Source organism: Microtus oregoni, unplaced genomic scaffold, assembly GCF_018167655.1.
Source record: "Microtus oregoni isolate MIOR12 unplaced genomic scaffold, Mior012 000043F_ref0000047, whole genome shotgun sequence".
Lineage (NCBI taxonomy): Eukaryota > Metazoa > Chordata > Mammalia > Rodentia > Cricetidae > Microtus > Microtus oregoni.
The window spans coordinates 1,800,001-1,821,470 of NW_024543210.1; the positions used below are offsets into that span (position 1 = coordinate 1,800,001).

The window sequence follows — 21,470 nt, forward strand, 5'->3', positions numbered from 1 at the left end:
CAACATGTGTCTGTTCAAGGAGAGGACATGGTTGCCCTTCCAATGGGCGTGGTCTGACATATGTGACTGACAGCCTTATGGAAATGGTGCCACCAGGGGCCATGTACTAGTTCCTGCCAAACCAGATCAGTCTGGGACACTCATCCCATGGCACTGAGCCAAGGCATAGGTTTCGTCAGATCACCAAAGCAAACGTGGTTCTGTGGAAACACCGGACTATCTGGGGAATTGTGTCTCCACATTCACCCTGATGGCCTGGCTCTTAGCCCTTCAGAATGTGACCTTATTTGGACATAGCAATTGCCTAGGATGAGCTCAGTAGGGTGAGCCCTCTTCCAGTGACCAGTGACCAGTGCCCTGAGCAAAAGGAGAGGTGCGGACAGAAGGACAGCACAGGAAGCTGGCGGCAGACAGGGGAGGTCTCTACAGTCCCACGAAGTTCAAAGACCCACCCAAAGCCAAGAGGAGTGTGGAATGTATCCTTCACAATGTCAGACGTGTGTGTGCACGCACATGTGTGCTTGTGTGCATGCGTGCATGCGTTATCCTAAGCTTCTAGTCTCCAGAACCATGAGACAATAAACTCTGTCACTGAAGCCACACATTTGTGGTGCTCTGTTACAGCAAACCCAGGCCTTTCGCACTGAGCCTCACAGAACTTTGTCCTTTAGATTGATGGATAATAGTGTTGTCACCTGTAAAAATCAATGCTCCAGAAATCAGGGGAGAAGGATGGGTTTTATTAAGGGTGCCAGTGACCCGGAAAGGAGGTAGACTAATGCCCACACCCACTGCTCCCAAGACCAAGTGAGGAATCCCTAACAACCTGAAAGGATCAGGTTGGGGCTGAGTGCAGAAGGCGGTTTTCCTGGAGTTTGAACTGGAATGTCTGATGTTTTGACAGTGGCCGGAAGTGATGCTTGCCTAGTGACCTCCTAGTCTTATCTTGACAGTAAGAGACTCAGGAATGCGGACCAAGGAACAGGCATAAAGCAAGATGGAGCCACAGATGGCAACAGGCTGTCACAACACTTCCGGCTAATCAGATCCAATCAGGAAGCGTCATCAATGTGGAAAACTCCTGTGGTGTCTTTGGAATGCTCAGATAAGGTCAGTTCTTAGAGGCACAAGCAGAAGAAAGAAGTGGGTGAAGAGCTGATTAATTCCAGCTCACAGGTTAAGGGATATAGAATTTGGATTAATCCTGACTCACAGGTTAAGAGATATCGAATTTAGATTAATCCTGACTCACAGGTTAAGGGATACAGAATTTGGATTAATTCCAGCTCGCAGGTTAAGGGATACAGATTTTGGATTAATCCCGACTCACAGGTTAAGGGATACAGAATTTGGAATCAGAGGATAAAGGTTCTGGAAGCAGATGGTGGCTTTGGTTTCTAAAGCACTGCGAATGGACTGAATTACCCTGCACATGACGAACAGGGCCAGGGTGGGCTGGAGAGATGGTTCAGTGGTTGAGAGCACACACTGCTTTTGCAGAGGATCCCACCTTGGTTCCCAGCACCCACATGTCAGCTCACAACCATCTGTAACTCTAGTCCCAGGGAATCTACTTCCTCTGGCTTTCCCTGGCACCAGGCATGTATGTGGTTCACAGATATACATGCATGCAAAGCATGAGGTAGCCCTTCCATCTGCTCATCGCTGGGTCAGAGAGCAGGGCCTCAGTCCTCTGCCCCACTACCACTGGCTCCTATATCCTTTTAAAGGCAGTATTTTAACCCCGAGGCTCACCGCCTGCCCTGGCTGGCCTGGAACTCATGATACTCCTCTGCATCCCCCACTCTCTCTCTCTTTGGATTTTTGGTTTTTTGGAGGCAGGGTTTCTCTATGTAACAGTATTGACTGTCCTGGAACTCCCTTTGTAGACCAGGTTGGCCTCGAACTCACAGAGATGACTGGACTCTTGACATGGGACAGCACAGGACAGGACAGGACAGGATAGGACAGCTGCTTTTGGTAATGTCATGAAGAAGGGCCGACAGACTCTTTAACAGACCTTGTCTCCAGCCCAGAGGAGGACAAGCCTAAGGCCTAGTGCTGTCCCCTGGGGTCTCTCTAGACCAAGACTAGTCTTTCTGGTAAACTGAGAACTAGCCCCTTGCCTCAGGTCAGGGAAGGCCTTGTTGAGGTCCGCACCCACCCACTCACTCTGCTGTCGCTCTGAATTTGGGCTGCTGTCATCCGCTCCTGTCTCTCTGGGCCTCAATCTGGGTTCTCCAAGGGCAGCATCTGGTGTCCCCACCAGCATCCATGTGACGCTGACCAGTTCCTTGAGTTCTCAACTCCCAGTGATGCCAGCCACACTGCTGGGTGACACCCCAGCCCGGCCTGATCTGTACCTATAACAGCTCCTGTCTCCATCACGAGGGCCCTCTGTGACACATGAGTCCCGTCTCTGCCCTTCCTTACTCCTGTAACCGACTCCTCCACCTGCTGGGGCTCCTTCCTTCCACAGGGCACCGTGTCAGAGCTCCTTACCCCTTCACGCATGCCCCATTCTCCCTGCCAGCTGAAAGTCTGAGGTTTCTCGGTGAGAGCTTCTACCCAACAAGCCCCTTGTGCCTCCCCTGCATTCAGCCTCTGCTAGGAGCCCCACTGTCACTCCAGTTCTGCCCTTGTGTGCTGAGGAAGCTCACGCTGTGCTGTGCCTGCTCCAACCAGATGCTGCGTCTGGACCATCCTACGCTGGGAATGTCGCGGCTCCTTTCCATTCCTGAGTCTCCAGCAACACCTGCCTTCGGTCCCTCAGTTGAGTGTGTAAGTATAAAACACTAATATCTACACGTGGCTCCATCATGAAATCACCATAGCTGCGCTCAGAAGCAGAGTCAAATGTACATTCACGTTCCATTTGCGTTCATTTAAAGGTAGAATACTGTGTGCTCTTATGTACCGTGCTCTCCCGTAACATTATATGATCTGAATTTTCTAGTCAGCACAGAGAGACCTTTCTCCCTTTCTCTACAGCCGCATAGGCCTCCATTGTCGGGTGTGCTGAGATTATTCCCAGCTGCCCACTGATGGGCACTTTGGGAGTTTCCAGTATTTTGCTGGGACAATGGAAGTGACTGGCCCAATACCCCTGTCACTTTGCATACTTGCTGAATTACAGATCAGATAAAGTGCCAGAAAGGGCACAACTGGCTCCCAGTTATGAGATCTGCTAGCCCCAGCCCCGCCTCCCCAGGGCTGTGCACAGATGTCTAGATCGGGTGCCCGACCATCTTACCCAGGACGCTGTCATTTCTCACATCTTGTAAGGAGCCACAGCCCCTTTCTGCAGACCTTTCAAACTGAGCTTGGCTCAGTTCCTCCCCAAGTCCCCCAGACTCCCAGCCCTCCAGTCCCCCCAAGGCCTTCCTCAATTCTGGGAGTAAGTAGTGTGTCTGACCACAGCATGATGAATTGTTTTTAGCACAGAGCTAACCCATCTCTGTCCACAGTCAGCGCCCTCCCTACCCCACCTCTCTCCCCTGGGGAACTCAGTGGGTCTTCTCTGTCTCTAAATCACTAAATCTTCTCTTTGAAACTCTCTACAGCTGGAATGGCCTGTCTCTCATTGCTTTCTGGCCTGTTCTGACCTCCTCCTGGGCCTGCTTTCACCCCCCCAAATCCCCCCACCTTCTCCCTACAGCCTGACTCACCCCAGCTCCCATCTGCCGGCTTTTGTCCAAGTGTGCTTAGTCTAGGTCTGTGCTGGGGCGCCTCAAATCTGGGCTCTCAGCCAACTGTCTTCTCTCTTAGCCAGTTCCCCATAAAACCACAGCTAGAGTCGCCCCCTTGGTCCCTCCTGCGTCACCTCCACGGCACCCTGTTGTATTTAGGTCTCATCTATTTTCTCACTTGGTGTTTGTGGGGCCTCTGAAAACAGTGGGCATCAAGGAAATGAGCCCTTCGGTGCAAACCCTGGTGGATGGATAACTCTGCTTCCAGTGGCAGAGATGACATCAGGTAGTGGCCTCTCCCCTGTGTCAGAGTTCTGGAGCCTGCTGGCCTACTGGCCTGCTGCACAGAGCTTCTGCCCCCAAGCCCGGTGACTCATTTCCCCTCTCTGGGACAAATCCTGCTTTTTGTGAGATTTTCCTGGAGCAGTGACTGGGGTAGAACTCAGGTGGCAGTTAGGTTGGGGCCTTATCCCCACCGAGCGCCAGGGACCACTGTGGTCACACAGGCGCTGCTATCCTCCACTCGGCACCCTGGCACTTCGGGGCTCAGTGTACTCTGTGGGACCCTCTGACCCAGTTAGTGTCCCCTTATCTTCATCCTAGCGGGGAAGTCCCAGGTAAGGTAGGAATGTCCTGACTCCAATTCCCTGGGCTCTGTGACGGAGACTTAAACCAGCAGAAGATGGCAGCCAGTGCCGGGCGATGGTGGCGCACGCCTTTAATCCCAGCACTCGGGAGGCAGAGGCAGGCGGATCTCTTGAGTTCGAGACCAGCCTGGTCTACAGAGCTAGTTCCAGGACAGGCTCCAAAGCCACAGAGAAACCCTGTCTCGAAAAACCAAAAACCAAAAAAAAAAAAAAAAAAAAAAAAAAGATGGCAGCCAGTGGCAAGCAGTGAGGGGGTCCTGCCCAGCTGTCCTGTCCTTTGGGTCTCCTGCCAGCCTGTGTGCCCACTTTGTGGTGGGATTCATTCCATCCCCATACCATGAAATTCTGCAGCAACACATGTGCACGTACACACACACACACACACACACACACACCCCTCTATGGGGGGGGGCACCAACTCATCACTACCCTCTAAATTGTTCCTGAACTTCGTGGAGTGGATTTGTTAAGCCCTCTTTTTTTTTTTTTGTCCCCGAGAGACTCAGCTCTGCCCCAAATCCTAGATCAGAACTGGGGTGCAGAGGAGGTGGCCATCATGCCCTTCCAGCCCTGCACAAACCAGGACCTTCTTGTTCACTCAGATCCAAGCATGGAGCTAACACGATGGCAGCTCACACCTCACCTTTCCTCGTGATCAGTTCCAACTTATAGGTGAAGAGACAGGGAGTGCTGAAGGACTAGGCCTGGGTTCATGCAAGGGTGCAGGCATTCTCCAGGTTGGACCACAAGAGCTGGGAAGCCAGGACTGTAACTATGAACCAGAACTAGGGAAGAGAGGGTTTGCAGCCAACAGGAGGGTGAAGAAGCTACTAGAGTCACCCCAACCCCTCCCCCAACTTTGCAGTTCTTTAAATAAACCACTCTACAGTCACTTTTGAAAAGTTTTATATCAAGCTATATAAAAAACAACCACCCTAAATTCTGTCCTGAATACGTGCATACAAAATCAATACTATAAATATAATATTACAAATAGTAATGTCATCAAACAAGTTAACATCTACAAAAATATGAAGGCCTTTGTGCATTGCTTATACCAGCCAGTTCCTGGCCAGTTTTGTAAAGCAAGTACCTGGGAAAGGGGACTTTAAATCCTAGCCTTAAACCACGAGGAATAATCAAGGCTGGCTCAGTGCTGAGAAGGGCTTTCATGGCCAGAGAGGAGAAGAGTCTATGGAGTAGCAGGTGCTTGATGGGAAACAGAGTTTCTGGTTTCCAGGGGTCAACCCTGTGGGACCCACAGGTCCCCAAAGCCAATGACTATTGGATGAAATGGCAAACAGGAATTAAATTTGCAGCTGGACTCAAGGCTGCTGATAAGTCTCCAGGCAGATTCAGTGCATCCCGGGGTCCTAAACACAGCAGGATTGGAAGCAGGAGACACCGCGGTGGCATGAAGGACACAGTAACTGCTCCTGGCTCTGAAGGTACAGGGTCTCAGATTAGAGATGTGGGCAGCCTCTAAAACCTGGGAAAGCCCAGGAAATGATTCTTCCCTGGAGCCTCCAAAGCAATGGGCCCTGACCACACTTAGATTAAAATCCTGTGTCACACCTCGCTGTTTGCAGAACTGGTTCAAACCCACTCTGTGTGTGAAAATGTGGCACAGCATCAACAGGAAGCTAAGCACGCACTTGCAAACCCCATGTTCCTGTCCAGACACACACTCACACAGAGGCAGCCTATGGGGAGTGAAGAAGCCGGTCCTCCCGGCTGAGTGGCACCAGGATCTACTTGCAGGGTTAGGGGCCACTACGGAAGTGGTTCTGATGCTGGCTCTGCCATGGCATTTCATGAGTCTCCTTCCAGGCCCCAGATGCAGAGATTATCTTTTCCTTTTTCCTGTGTTTTCAGCTCTATCTCATTGCAGCCCACGGGCTGCAGGAAGCAGGATGAGGCTTTATCACTGGTCCTAGGAAGCTGGAGGGGCGACTCAGAGCCACCTGAGGGGGGCATCAGGAGACAGACTGTAATATAGAAGGCAAGGGGCACTCTGCCTAAGATGAACCATCATTTACGAGAAATTTCTTGTGGGCTCACAGGTCAGTTTCCCACAGTGGGTTCTGGGCCCCACTGGACAGAGGTCTGCTCAATCCTGGCTGCCAGGTCTTGTTCTAGAGTCAGGGCTAGGCAGGAGCATTAGAAGAATGTGGGAGGTCGGTGGTGGGTCACAGTGCCGGTGCCATGGATCATCCCCAACTGAAGTGGTGCCAGATGTTCGCTGTGTGCTCGTTAGCACATCAGACATCTGGAAAAGCTAACCAACTTTTATAAGTGAAAATAGGGGCCTGCATGGCTCCTGCACCTCGGTGTTGATATCCAGTATATTCCGGATGCTCTTGACTTCGCTGCTTAGTAGATTTCCTTTGATGGCCAGGATGGCAGTCAGGTGGCCTTTGCTGGCAAAGAGAGCATCCTGTCAGTCCCACTGGTCATTACCGACCCTGCTCACAGTCCTTGCTGGCCCTCCTAACTCCAGGCCCTGATACAGAACCTGCAGAGAGTCAGTCACTCTGCCCAGTAGGTGACCTGTCCTCTCTACCTCCTCCACTCCAGCCCATCAGACCTTTGTATCTCTCCGCACACCCTTGAGGTGGCTGACTTCTTCCCATCTAGAGTTTCAACTAAACGTTACCTCTCTAGATGGCTTTGTCCTCTCTGACCAGCACCGCCCCCCCTGTAATTCAAGATGATTCAACTCTACAACCTGGAATTTTCTCTTTCTGCCTCACTACCTCACCATGGTTAACCCTAGCCAGACTGTAAGCTATAGGAAGAGGACTGAGGCCCATGCTTCCCTGTATCCCAGAACAAGGCACAGCATAGATAGAGTCCAGTGTCTGGAAGATTGATAAATGACTGTAGTTGTGGTCCCGGGAGAGAAGGATGAGGGATGGGGTCAGTGCACAGCTGGGTAAGCAGACAGGTGGGTTGGTGAGGAAGTAGAAGGATGGACGGGTAACTGCATGGATGGTTGGATGAGTCGGTGGACAAACGGACAGATAGCTGGAATGATGGACAGATGGGTCAATAGAAGAGTGGAGAGGCGGGTTAGCGTAAGCACAGATGGATAACCACACGGGAAGGTGGGTAGACAGGGAGATGAATAGATATGTGACGGACAGAAGAGTGGGTAAATACAAAGAATAGGTGGGTCGGTAGAGGTGGATGGGGCTTATATGTATATAGGTCAAAATATGTAGATAGATGATTGAATAGGTGGAGTGGGTCAGCCACACACTAGACTAGGCTAAGCTATGTCAACCCCAGTCAAGACCAATTCAAACTTTCCTATCAGAGGACACAGCCTAGGAAGGAACAATGTCCATGGTTCTCAGATAGGTCTTTAACAGGAACAGGAGGGTGCAAGACACAAGCTCATGTTCCCAAGTCATCTTGAGCGTCAGACATTACGATCTCTTTGGTGGAACCTTAGCAGTTGAAGGGGTCATGAGGGGGACTCTCATCCCAGCATGCTCAGAGCATAGTGGGACCTGGCAGGGACAAACCAGCTACTCAGTTCCTGAGGGCCTCTAGTGCTCACCTGAAGTCAGGGTACAAGGTGGCATATGTGGCCACCTCAATCTTAATGGCGTTGGGATCTTGCAGGTGAATAATCTCAGCGATTTTAGGGAGGGCCTGGTTCAGCCAGGTTGCAGTGGATCCCTGGAGGCAGAGGGGTGGTTGGAGGATGATAGCTATCCCTTTCCCCCAGGGGTACTAAGAATGCAGTAGCTGGCCAGGCTTGGGGAGGGTGTCAGGGTAGGGGTGAGATGTGCTCACATTCTGAGTGCAGAAATGCTGGATTACGTCAGCGTTGGCCAGGATGTGCCTTGCCAGCTGCTGCTGCTGCTCCTCGGTCTTGAGGACCAGGCGCCGTTTGCTGAGCCGGATGATGTACTCCTTCACCAGGTGCAGGTGCACAGCCTCCATGAGCTCCTGGGCAGGCAGAAGCCAGGGGAGATGAGCCATCCACTGGCACCTACCCATAGGGCTAAAGCTTCCAAGGCAAAACACCCAGGAATGCATAGAGACAAAAGTGTGAGCATGGGTGCCTGCCTTTCCCGTGTGCATGTGTGTGGGGGGTATAAACACTGCTAGTTGGTGTGGGTGTCCAGACAGCACCAATCCCCAGGTCCATTCCTGAGGATTTCCTCACCTCCCGGAAACAGTCCTTCAGTTCTGAGAACTCAGGCAGCCTGACGCCCACAGCAGTGATGATTTCCTCCAGGGTCTCAACTGGCGTTGCCCAGCGGGTCTGTGTGAACTTCTTGAACAGTGGCTGGGGCAGGCAAGAGGCAGGATGTCTGGTCACGCACAGAAAGGAAGGGCAGCCAGGCGCAGACACCCTCACATAGACACTCATGACCACAGGGTCCCAAGGGCTTTCCAGGAGCTGGCTAACTTTGAGGTTCCTGCTCCAGATCGGAAGCAGAGGTAGTCTGTGTGTACCTTTCTCCCAAGGTCATGCAGCTGTGACTGGGGAGAGGCAGGACAGCCTGTCTGCAGCCCTGCACTCTCTTCCACTGCCCCTCTCTTAAACAAATAAATTTCTGCATAAACAAGGCCTTGTGCTTTGCAGGCTGAGCTCTGTGTCAGGTCATCCGGGGTCACCCATGGACTTCCCATACCCACTGGCCGCCCTTTATACCTTCAGCCCTAAAGTTGAGCAGGGAACCTCTCCCCTGCTTTCTGAGGGGCACCCAGGGCATGGAGTTTAGTTATCAAGGGTCCTGAGCCCCAGGAACTGGGAGCCAGGAATGGTGGGGGAGGGAGTGGAAGATGAATCTTCTCTAGATGTTCCTAGCTCTGTGGCCCTTCCAGGCCAAGGCAAAGTCAGGATGTGCAGTGGGTCAGCTGGAGAGCGGGTTAGGGCCCCATCACGTGGACATCTCCAGAAACACTGCACATCCCCATCTGTACTGCCCACAGGTCTGAAGTGGGGTCTTCTACTACCACTTCCCTAATTTCCCTCCTGTGCCCCGGAATGAACCTCTTGATACCTTTAGATCTAAAAACAGGCTCTGGAGCAGGGTGTCGAAGCCATGAGCCTTAAGATCTTTCAAGGGCTCCATCAGGTACCTCAGGGAATCTTGAGGAATCTGCCATGTCTGCTCCATAGACGTCCTGGAGAGGGAACAGAAGGGGGTCATGACAGCCTGCCCAGTCTCCAACACCGTGATCCTTGGCCTACTTTTCCTGAATCAGGTCCTTGCTCTAGGACCCTCAGTAGCTCTCCACTCCCGGTGGGATCTAGCTCAAGCTTTCCCATGTGTGCCCCGTGCCCCAGGCACACCCCTTCCGCCTTTGGCTAGTCTCTAGCTCTTCCCGCCTTCTGTTCACAATTTTATTATAAAGCTAAACTCATAAATAAATCAATTGCATCCTGCTGACTCCACCCCTCAGCTGTGGCTGCTCCAGGCCCTGTCATTTCCCCCACAGCCTTGTGACTCTTAATTCCCCTTCTGGGCTCCACCTCCCATCTGCCCTCTTTCCATGAGGCAGATCTGCCCAATACTCTCACCAGAAGGACGGGCAGTTGTTGATGTTGGCGATGATGTTGGCTCTATAATTTTTCAACAGTTTGCTTTTCTCTAAAAATTCATCAAAGGTGCGCTGGTAACTGACAAAACCAGAAGGGGCACATTTAGGACCAGTTCAAACACTGGGACAATAGAAGCCACTCCTCTCAGTCTGTGGGTTGCTGATCTCCCCAGGGATCAAGGGAGGGACCATAAGCTCCTAAACATCATATTACAAGCTGTAAAAACTGAGGCTAGAGGGGCAGAGCCCCATTTGGGCTCCAGAGAAAGTGCTGCCTGACTCTAGGGTCCCCATTCTTTCTCCAACCCCCTCCTCTTCCCCAGCGCCCTCTGTAACTGGGACGCCTAAGGGTGGGGAGGAAACGAAGTTAATTCAGAGGACATCATGGGAAGGAGCAGCAAGCTCTCTGTGCCTCGTGGCGTATCTTCTTCTAAGCCACAAACTGCTCAGTTAGGGAGCTCTGCTGATGACAAAGTCAGGGAGCCCACCCGAGGTTCTCGGTGCTCTGGACTGGGGCAGGGCAGAAGACTTGGGCTATAGCTGACATCCTAAGCACAGAGAGACCCATGGTTCCCAGCGGTGCTGGGGTCCTGTGTGCTGCACGCACACACACACACACACACACACACACACACGTACCTCCTCAGCAGTGCAGCCAGCTCCACCAGTAGCAACTGCTTTATCTGTAGCCCCACATTGGAGGTGATGTTCTCAGCCTTGACCTGGCTTTGTGAGATGATCTGTAGGGAGCAGCAGGTAAGTATAGCAGGTACCCTCTAGACTAGGACAGGGGCAGAGCATGGGAGGGAAGTGCATGCTGGAACATGGGGCCCAGCAGAGGTGAGCTGTGGCTGTTCTGTGGGTCTGAGGGGCAGTTAGGGGTACCTGGACAATGTCGATTGCCAGCTCACTGTGGTAGTGGCCATCCAGGCTCTGGGGAGCCACATCCCGGGCCCAGCGCTGAGACTCTAGCTCTAAAGCTCGGGTCATCAGTAACTTCACATTGGTCTAGGAGAAAAGAGGCTGGTTACAGTGGCACTAAACCTGTTACTAAGCTCACGCAGAAGTGTCTGTCTCCATGCTGCCCTCTCAGGCCCCGCCTTCAGCATTTGAACTCACCACCTCATTGGACAGGAACACAGCCTCCAACAACCTGATCTGCTTAGGGGGCAGGAGGCCCCCAAGCCTGATACCTTGTAGCTCCTTGGCCAACTTAGGGCTGTTCAGAATATCACTGTAGGCAGAGACACGGGCATGAGGGGTGCGACAGTGGCAGCCCTGCAGCTTAGTCCAGCTGCAGACATTGTTGCATCTTCTGCCCCTCCCCCTCCCCATGTCAGACCACACTCAGTTGAGTTCAGGCTGGAGTCATCCTGCTTCTTTGTATCACCCCCAGTCACTCCTCCTGCTCTAAACCAGTTACCGAGTCCTTGTGCCCTGAACCCCCGCCCGGCCCCATTCTCTCCTGCCCAGCTCACTGAAAGATCTTCTTCCTTTTCCCTGCTTCTGCCCTGGCCACCAACAGTGTCTTCACCCTAGAGCAGCTCTCAAGTCTGATGTGTCTACCAGGCTTCCCCGCTTGCACAGATGCAACACAGCTTCTGGCCCCCTCTGCCTGTCAAGCCAGCCCAGTACTCCCATCAGGTCAGCCTTGTGGCTCAACAGGAAGGGTTGACCTGGAACTGCTCTGTAGAACTCTCTTGGTGCCTCAAGTGGCCGCAGAATTCCCAGGGGACCTGCCCAGCCTTGGCATGGCCTAAGGCCCTTTGTTTGCCTGGAACATTAGGAATGACCCTTTGCGCGCTTCACCTAGTTTGCATGCACTTGAGCCGCACTTTGGTTAGGGTTAGGGTTAGGCCTCAACATGCCTCCCCTTGGGCTCCGTGTTCAGGCTAGCCTTAGCTTCCTGTCTTGCGACTAGCTGTGCCCAAGTTAGGAGACCCCAAAGCATCACAGGGGCAGGAAGGTGACCAAGCAGGGGGTGTGAGTGCCTGGCATTTCCTGATGAGTCAGGACAAACCAGCAGGAACTAGCTCAGGGCCCAGCTGTCTGTGGACGGCCCTGCCTGTTTTCCCCATATCCTGCTGGCTCTTCACCTATCACCCTGCTGTGCCCTGTCACTGGCCCTCCCACAGGAGGCTGGCTCAGCACCTGGCAAGGTGCTTTACACACTGCTCACACTGTCGGAACCCCCAGTCGGCCCTCCGGTAGACTTTACACTCAGGTCTGGGGAGTCAGTACGAATCCCTGGTCTCTAGTGCTACGGACATTTCCACCCTTTAACACAAGTCTCTCCCCCAGTTGGCGTGATTGACAGGCACATTCTGGGCCAATCAAAGGATGCTGAGGCTGGCCCAGCTGAGTACCAATTGCCCACCTTTGGCACAGTCAGCCTCTCCTCTGAGGTGCTCCAGATCTCAATGGTCTCCCATTGAGATCTCTGTCTATCTGACAGTCCCCAAGAGGGACACCTAGAGCCACTCCACTGTAGCTAGCTCCCTTCCTTGGGGTTGTTAAGACACAACAGCTTGGTTCCCAGAATGTCACTTCTCTTGCCTGGAAAACCACCCTCCCTACCACTTCTTCTTTGTATGTTCTGTCCCCTCCCTGCCTGACAGTACATCCATTAAAGTGTGAACTGACTCAATACATAAGACTCCCTGACTCCCCCAGATCTGGTCTCCTCTCACGCCTGGTGCTCTGGCCTCCTCCGTGTCCAGCTGTGTCTGCCACAGCCCCTCCCTGTTTCATCTCTGTTCAGATCGGGAACCTCCTTGAGAACGAATGACCGAGTCCCTTTTTCTGTGCTTCCCTTTCCCCGATTGCAGAAGTGGCAAAGGTCCAGGAAACTGAAGTGCAAAGCCGCTGGGTACAAGTCCCAGCTCTCTTCCTTCACCCCAACACCGGCTTTCCCATCAACAATGTCTGCCTCTAGTGTCTCAGCACCCCTTCCACAGAGGAGACCCATCCCATCCACTGGTAAAGCTCACTTGGGGTAGAAGTTCTGCACCCAGAGCAGCAGCAAGTAGGTGTCCCTCTCACACAGCTCGAATTGTGCCAAGGTGCACAGGTGGGCCGCGAAGTGCTCGTGGTAGCTCTTGGCATAGGTGTGCACAACGTTGAATTCAGCGGGAAACAGCGGTTTCAGCCGCTCCACCACCACCTCCAGGTCCTCCTTCATGGTGCGGCCCATGTGCAGGAACCTGTTCTCGGCCTCCGAGCGGCCCTCGGGCACCACGGCTGGCTGCGCGTCCAAACGCTCCGCTGCCACCTCCGCCACGCCACCCCTCCACAGTTGCAGCCAGCACCGCGGGCGCGTAGCTGCCAGCACCGCCACCGCGGGTGCCGTGGCTGCCCGACGGTCCTCCAGCTCCTGCTGTGATACCACCTCCAGTGCCTGGTGCAGCCGCTCAGGTGGCGCCTCCAGTGGCCGCCGCAGCACCCGGAGCACCTGGTCACGCAGCAGCAAGTACAGCGCCTCCACCTTGCTCTGCTGGCGCACCAGCTCCTCCTCACTTGTGCCACCCGCAGTTGCCTCAGCCTCCAGCTCCCGCTCCAATGCCAGCACCCGCCACGCGGTCTCCAGCCGCCCACTCTCCAGGGCCTCCTTGACCTCCTCCACTGCAGTGTAGAAACCCGCGTTTAGGATCACAAACCCACCAGAGACAAGAGGAGGCTGAGATCCCAGGGAGGAGGCCAAGGCCCCCGACAAGATGGGGGCAGAGAACCCCATCTCCTAGACTGGTGACTCGCCTAGCTGCCTCACCTGGCCGAGTGGCTTATGACCCCCTCCCCTCCAAATCTGCACCATGCTTCTTTCGTGCTACTCCAGCCTCAGCTACCCCCACAGCCTACCTGTCGGCGGTGGACCATCTAGCTCGGGGCTGGATTTGGGGGGGACTTCAGGATCTGATAATCTGGGCTGGCTCTTTTTCTTCTTCCCTTTGGTGAAGACACTGAACATGTTGGCCAGTCCTTTGGACTTCTTCTTCTCCTTCTTTGCAGACTCTTCTTCCTCCCCATCCGGAGCCATCCCAGTATGCTGGGATGGCATCAAGTCCTCAGAGGAAGCTTCTGACATGGAGCCCTCTGATTCTGCCTCAGATGTGGAGCGTGACTTTGGGGGGCTTCCAGGGAGGTCCAGAGTCCCCGGCACAGACTTCTGGCTAGGAAGCCCTTGGAAGAAAGTCACCATCTTCAGCATTGCCCTGGCTCAGGCCTGCAGATTGGAAAACAAAGCCTTCAGAGATGACGGTGAATGGTTCCCAGGCCCGAGTGCACGGCCAGCTCACAGCCTGGACAGTGCTCTATCCATTTCACCTGGACAGCCACCAGAACCCTGCTTCCTCCTTGGCCGTGGTACTGTGGTGCCCACAGCTTGTCTCCCCAGGCTAGGAGGATGCTGGGGGCCCGAGACCTCCCAGACTGAGGGGGCAGTCTCTGTACTGGGGGAAATCCTCCCTGGACAGTGAAGCTACTTGGAGGGAAAGGGGACATGAGAAGTGAGTACCTTTCTACTCCATCAGACTCTGGTGAGGAGCCAGGGCACAGGTTGCTGTTCCTTGGGACAGCAAGAATGGGTCTAAAAATTTCACAGCCACGCTACGGGCACCCTTCCTACTGAGACCAGCCTCCACCTCCTCCCTGTGCCTCCTTGCACAGTTCTTATCTAGCTTTGGGGTCACAGATATATACCACCAGCAAAGCACAGCTGTTGTACTGGGACCACAAGAAGAATAGAACCTGTCCCCTATCCTTGCTTGGTATTGGGGACTCCAGACTCTGAGCAAAGGACCCTAGGACGCTTTTTACATGTCAGTAAGACACAGGGATGCCAGGGGAGGGGAGTGTCACTGCAACTTGAGTGTGGGACCCACACAGCTGGTTTCCACCTTACACTGCTTGTTTCTAAGTGTATTGACACAGTCTGCACAAAGGCTTGTTTCTATGCCCTTCCTGGGTGCTCATCCTGTCTCTTCTCTCCTCAGCAAGGGTGTTATTTAGCTTAAAATAACCTTGTGGTCAATAGCTTGAGCCACAGCATCTGGCTCAATGGCCGGCTTTTCCCAGGTCTCCACATCCCCTGCTGTATCTGGGTTGTCGGAGCAAGGAAGACCACCAGAAGAAGCATGGCTAGCTCAGAGAGAGAAGCAGACAGCAGCAGGGCCTCTGAGGAAATGGTGTGGCCCGTTATCAGGGGGTGGCCTGCCTGCCCCATCCCCAAGAATACACCACCCAACCTGTAGCTTCAATTCACCAAAATGCCCTGGAGTGGCCCTGAAACAGCCATAGACCCATCATCACGAAGAAGCAACTGAAGCTGTCAATAGGAGGTGCTTGCCCCAAGCACCGCCAGCTCCACAGGCTCAGATAAGGCCACTTTCCCACAGCCTCTCTGCCTCCACCGGCTCGACTACCCGGCCCATTTCCTGAGGGGCTTGTCCCATAACTGGGGCATGGGTAGAGCACCCTGATTAGACAGGAAGCCTGGGCTCCTCCACCCCAGCTCTTGACATCCTTCACTAGGTGGCCTAAACAGAGAGACCCCACTTTTTAAAACCTCACGAGGCCTGACAATTCCACTTAGGACCATGCAGTGTTTAAGGCCTGTGCCACCCTATTTGCCTATCTGCATGGCAAACACCCAAAAAGGCTGGTCTAGCTGATGGAGCTACCCAGCAGCAACCTGAATATCTGGATGCACTTGCCCTTCAGTGCAGGGTTAGTCTGTGGGTACAGGAAGAGGGACCAGCTGTGGGCTCAGCCCTACCGTATCTCACCAGTGTTAGGGCTGAACAACCCCCTTCCTCAGTCGGCCTCAGTGTTGCCATTTGTGAAATGAGGATGAGCCCAGCTACTCACAGTGCTGCTCAGAAGATGTGGCAAAATCTCAGGCCAGGAACTTGGCACCAGATGGACCTCATAGAGTGAGTCCCCTGTGTCCTTGTGACCTCAGGCTCCCCAGGGAGCAGGAGTAATGAGGTGATGGCTCCAGGTGGACCCACTGAGACAGGAAGGGGCCTTCTCAGAGGCACAGGAATGGCTGCAGCTAGTGTCACCTACCTTCATTCTAAATGCCCCTGGTCCACAGTGAGCCTCACTGGTCTTGCAACCTACTGTCTCTTTCACCGGGTGATAGGAGAGCGTGCCCATGTCTCACTAGAGACTACCCAGGCAGAGAATCCCGCGGGTGCTGGAATCTTCCCATTATGAACCTGAGACTCCCTAGCTTTGTCCCCGCTCCTACACCCTGCCTTTCTCCGGAGAGAGTCCTGTGCTGCATGCCGGGAACCGGGTCCCTGGCTCAAGGGGTTCAGAGTAAAACTTCTAAGGCCCTACCAGTGAGTATGCTGGAGGTCACGGGACCTCGGAATATTCCGCGTCTTCTTGGCCACTCAAGGCCATTCCCTCGGGGAGTCCTGCCGGAGATTCTGGGTCAGAACCCGAGAGGAAGCTACACAGAGCGGTAGGGACAGGGGCACGCCGGTGGAGGTCACTTACTGTGTCCGGGACAGGACGCCTTAGTCCTGGCCCTGGCCAGAGCAGAGCCTGAAATAATCTCAGGCTCCGCCCGGGCTCCGCCTGCCCCACGAGCCGTAACCGCGGAAAATCCGCGGGCGGAGGCCAAGGACCCCAGCAAGTCCAGAGCTGGGGGCGGGGCCGGGACGGTAGAGAGAGAGAGGCGGGGTCGCTTCGCTGTTCCCAACGGCCTTGAAAAGCGTGGCAGAGCTGGCTGAGCGTGGCCCGACTGTGTGCGCGCAGGGAAAGGCATCAGGGGGACCACAAGTTCCGCCAAGAGCGGGGCCATTGTCCCACGACGGTCTCTGATTGGCTGCCAAGCAGAGGCGCGCGCCCAGAGTCGCTGTTCCGCGTCACAAAAGTCAGCACCTACTTAGGTCTGGGGAGCCCATCTGAGAACCACTGAGTCCGTGGAAGCCTGGAAGACAAGCCTCTTGAAGGAGGCGTCCTAAAGCAGCGGGGCACACCGATCGTACTGGGATCTCTCAAGACATCTCCTTACCCAACCTTGAGTGTTAGGGGAGGCTTCATCTTTACCCAGAGGTCACACAGGCAGACACCCCTCACTGAGCCTCCTGCGGGGCTCCCACTGGCAAGCTTTCTCAGGCTGGGTTTGGGCCAGATCATTAGAATTCCTCCTGCAGGCTTTTTCTCAAGATCTGCCTAGGGAGGCTGGGGTTGTAGGCCAGTGTAGGAAGCGGGGTGCTTCACTCCTTAGGAATTTCTGCCCCCTAGAAGATGGGCTCACTCAGGAATTTCCCCCTGCTAGACACTAGTTTCTATTTTGCCTCTACTTAGAGTTCGGCTCCTCCCTGTCTTTTGTTTGGGTCCTCTCTTTTTTCCCCTGACAGCCTAAGCTGGACTTTGAAGGGAGAAGAAGGGCAGCTGAGTAGGGGTTATGTTTAGGGGTTGTCCCTGGACACTCAGAACTTCCTCTTCCTCCTGGGAGCAGTGGCCAAGTGCCATGTTTAAGTCGCTCCTGCATCCTATCCCTAGGCAGATTGTAGAAGGCAAGCACAGACAATTGCTGGGCATGGTGGTACACACCTTTAATCACAGCACTAGGGAGGCAGAGCAGACAGACTCTATGAGTTTGAGGCCAGCCTGGTCTACATAGCAAGTTCCAGGTAGGCAAAACTATACAGTGAGACTCTGTCTCAAAAAACTAACATAAAAGTCAGGTGCCACCTCTTCTCCCAAGGTCCTAATGGGTGACATTTTCAAATTAGCCCACAGAGCTCAAACTGGGGTTTATTGCCTCTGTTCCACAGGGCACCCAAAGGAGACCAAGAACTTAGTGTTCCACCACACTTATCCAAAGACAAAAGAGGACAGAAAACCAGGAGTCCTAGCCTACCACCTCCTGGCTGCTTCTTGATACAACGTGCAACCTCACTAGAGTCTCCCCAGCCTCTGCTGTATCCATCCAATTCCTAATTTCAAACAGGTTAGGGAATGGCTGGGAAACTCCACAGGTAGGGTTGAGAGAGGGAAGCCAGACCTTCAAACACCTGCATCCGCTCAGAGCCTCTGGGCTCTATGGGACTGATGTTGGACTGACAGTTTTGTCCCAAGATGCCCACAGTAACATCGTCAGAGTGCAGCCAGGGTTGGCAGGAGCTAGTGCCACCCATCTTGTGTGGGCACACTTAGCGCTTCTCTAAGTTCAGGGTGAGGGCCAAAGGTCCTATGGGAAGTTTCCAACAGAGAAGAAATGTGGAAATTGGGCTATGTGGGTATCCAAGGGCCACAAATCATGTGGTCCTCAGGGACCTAGATAGTTTAACGTCTCTCCATAGTCCACCAAAGGTCAGCCGAGATGGATCCCACAGGAGAGAAGTAGCTGGAACAATTTGCTTGAAAAGCTGCTGTCCCAGCTCCAATTCCTGGCAACTTGAAAGTCAGAGCAACAAAGTCTCCTAGTCCCGCACAGAAGTCCTGTGGGCCAGTGCCTGGCTGGGAGCAGTGGCAAACTACCTGCACACAGCCCAGGGTTCCTGCTCGTTGTTTGTTTGTTTGAGGTAAGAGCTTTATAGCCCAGGCTGGCCTGGAACTCAAACTCTCTCTATTCTATATCCTGGGCACTGGGATAACAGGCTAGCACCATCATGGGCTCTTTCTTTTGTGTGTTTAATTATAATATATACATAACACAAAATGTACCATTTTAGCAGTGCTGAACATTCTGTCTTCAGCATTCAGTGCAGTGTGTGTGCGTTTCTGTATGTGCACATGAGAGTGCAGAAGTTCAGTAGTCCAGAGAGGGCATCAGATCCCCGGAGCTGGAGTTACAGGCATTTGTGCGGCTGCTCAATATGGGTGCTGGGAACTAAACCTGGGTGCTCCTCAAGAGCAGCAGGTGCTCCTCATCAACTGAACCATGGTCCCCATTGTACAACAACTGCTCATTCCCTTCTATCCCCTCAGCCCCTGGCAACCCCATTCTATGGCTATGTGTGCCGCATGGATCCCATGAGTGGATGAATATGGCCCTTGTCCTTTTGGGAATGTGTGGTGAACTGCATGAAGAGAAAGACTAACTCTTGCCTTTATTCAAGAGTGGACCTGGTGTATCCAAGAGTCTGGGTCTCTCCTGTTCTAGGAGTCCAATCTAGAATAGGTCCAGTCTAAAAGAAGTCCAATTTAAGAGTCCTAATTTAAAAAGAGAGTCGTGAATCTAGGCTGTTCTTGCTATATACTGAACAACACAGTAAATGTAACAAACAGGAATGAGCAACTTTGGTCCTAATCTTTTGCAGGAATATTATAAAGGAGAAAAAGAAAATTTTCCTGGCCCTACCTACTCAGACTAGCATACAAAACCACAATGAGAGCCTGGCGATGGTGGCGCACGCCTTTAATCCCAGCACTCGGGAGGCAGAGGCAGGCGGATCTCTGTGAGTTCTACAAGAGCTAGTTCCAGGACAGGCTCCAAAGCTACAGAGAAACCCTGTCTTGAAAAACCAAAAAATAAAAATAAAAATAAAAACACCACAATGAGGTATTATTAAACTGTAACCACAAGTTGCTTCCAACATATTTTGTAGGGGGTTGGGTAGGCTTGGTGTAGGGGTAGGGCATTGTTTACAATTCCTTACTGCTTCTGGCACGTGATCCTAGATCTGGTCAACGTAGCCGGTGCACACACGTTGTCTTGAGTCAAGGGCATGCATGGATTTGTTGTGCAGCAGTTTCCTCAATATTAAAAGCTTCAGCTGTGGAGTGAAGCCCCAAGGACACCCATGGTGTTTCCAGGGAGGTAAACTAACAAGGTGGACTAAGAGGAGGTGAAGCATCCCATGGAGCAGCAAAGTTGATTAAGATGGGAAGTAAATAACTCAGAATAGCTTCAGGAAGTCCCTAAAACTGACCAGATTCACTAGGTTTCTCTTTTTTGGTTTTTTTGTTTGTTTGTTTGTATTTTGAGACAAGGTTTCTCTGTGTAACAGCCCTGACTGTCCCCCGGATCTAGCTCTTGTAGACCAGAATGGCCTCAAACTCACAGAGATCTGCCTACCTCTTCCTCCTGAGAGCTGAGATTAAAGGCGTGTGCCACCACCACCCAGCTGGCTTTTCCTTCTTTAAGCATGTATATTAGCTGTAAGAACTGCTAAGTGAGGCTCTCAGATAAGCTGAGCAGCCTAGAAGATGCTTACAGTTGGGCCTCTTGGGGAAATCAGACCAGTCAAACAGCCTGGAAGAAACGCGTCAGCCAGACCTGCTTCATAGAGGCTCAGACTGCCTGAGCTCCCTGTAAATGACCCTCTCCAGCCTTCAGTGACCTGCCTGTAAGATGCTCAGTAAGAGCTCCAGGTCCCACTGTTAAGAACCATCAGCCATGCTGGTGATGGCTTCTGGTGATAATGGCTGCCTGAGTCATTTTTCCTCTTCTAAGTAACCTTTCGCCCATACACCTGTATGTAACCCCAATAAAACTCATTGGTTCACCAAGTTGGACTTAACATGTACTTTGGTCTGTTCACTGGTAGAGCGGGTGGACATTTGTCCCCAGGAATCGTGTCCTGCAGCAGTCACAAAGGAGAAGTAGGATAGGAAAGATAGTATAGCCAAAGCTGCACATTCAGCTGAGCTTGCAAGACTTAGTTATGTTGGCAGTCCAAAGTATAGTAAGATAGGCTGTACGATTTTTCTTAGAGGCCGGTGCATCCTGAGCAGGTTGGATGTGCAGTGTGGAAGTGGGAAGGATACACTGTAGCAATGATCTGGGAGCACAGCATAACTTGGTTTCAGGTTGGGTGAGACGCTGACATGTAAAGGCAATCTCCAAACTGAATTTCTCCAAGAAGCCGCTCACACGATTGCCTTAGTTAACATGATGTACTAGAGGCCTATCAACTTGCTGAGAGGGGTGGGATTTCCTGCCTGTTCAGGTCCTAATTACATTCGGTCCTATGGATGGACCATATTTTGTTGTCCTCAATGGGCACATTGGCTGCTGTGTATAGTGATGCAGGGACACTGAACTCAAAGGCTCCATTTGGGTCCCAGCTTCTGGTTCATGTGGCTGAACGGTTGACTTTCTGACCTCCAGAGCTGCTAGGCCAGGCTCTGAGTGTTTTGTGGTCAATAGATTTCATCACAGCCATATGAATTAGGCGCTGTCTAATGTATCTTTGCACGGGGAAACTGAAGCACAGATGTGCCCTGCCATCTGTCAGGATGGAGCGGCCCTCTGCTGTCCTGCTCCTCCAGGGCTACTCCGTATTTGAAATACAGCTTGATATATTTAGGCCAGGCACAGGAAAGCCAAGAGTTTCCATGAGGAAAGAGGAGGCGCTGTAGTTCATTCTGTCACGGGATGGAGGGCACCTCTCAATTCCCTTATTCAGTCAACTGATTAAACTATCATAGGCGGCACAAAGGGCCAGCCCAGCTCTGGGCAGAGAATAATAAAGGTGGTACATTGTTGACTTTCTCTCTATTTATTCCCTGGTTGGCTGAGAAAGTAGCTGGAGGAAGTTCTCGAAAGGAGAAGCTAAAAGCAGAAGGGCCAGTATTGTGGGGCAGAGTTCAGCAGGTACAAATGCCA

At 52.8% G+C, this 21,470-nt stretch overlaps 1 protein-coding gene across 1 annotated transcript; it reads right to left on the bottom strand.

The window, feature by feature from the left end:
- Nucleotides 1-5,231: 5,231 nt before the first annotated feature.
- Tnfaip2 (TNF alpha induced protein 2) lies at nucleotides 5,232-16,397 on the bottom strand. The gene is made up of 12 exons (XM_041633271.1): nucleotides 16,241-16,397; nucleotides 13,757-14,120; nucleotides 12,892-13,522; nucleotides 11,021-11,135; nucleotides 10,787-10,909; nucleotides 10,541-10,641; nucleotides 9,882-9,980; nucleotides 9,361-9,484; nucleotides 8,517-8,639; nucleotides 8,141-8,296; nucleotides 7,902-8,023; nucleotides 5,232-6,756 (listed from the first exon to the last, which is right to left on the bottom strand). Exons 2-12 carry the CDS (start codon nucleotides 14,103-14,105, stop codon nucleotides 6,615-6,617), a joined length of 2,085 nt encoding a protein of 694 aa, XP_041489205.1. The 5' UTR covers nucleotides 14,106-14,120; nucleotides 16,241-16,397; the 3' UTR covers nucleotides 5,232-6,614.
- Nucleotides 16,398-21,470: the final 5,073 nt, after the last annotated feature.

Excerpts from the sequence above, each read along its gene's own strand:
- Tnfaip2 (XM_041633271.1), bottom strand. The coding sequence starts at position 14,105 with ATGCTGAAGATGGTGACTTTCTTCCAAGGGCTTCCTAGCCAGAAGTCT. Across the intron at positions 13,523-13,756 it reads AGATGGTCCACCGCCGACAG|TGGAGGAGGTCAAGGAGGCC; the intron begins GTAGGCTGTGGG and ends TCTACACTGCAG. Across the intron at positions 11,136-12,891 it reads GTGCAGAACTTCTACCCCAA|TGATATTCTGAACAGCCCTA; the intron begins GTGAGCTTTACC and ends CTCTGCCTACAG.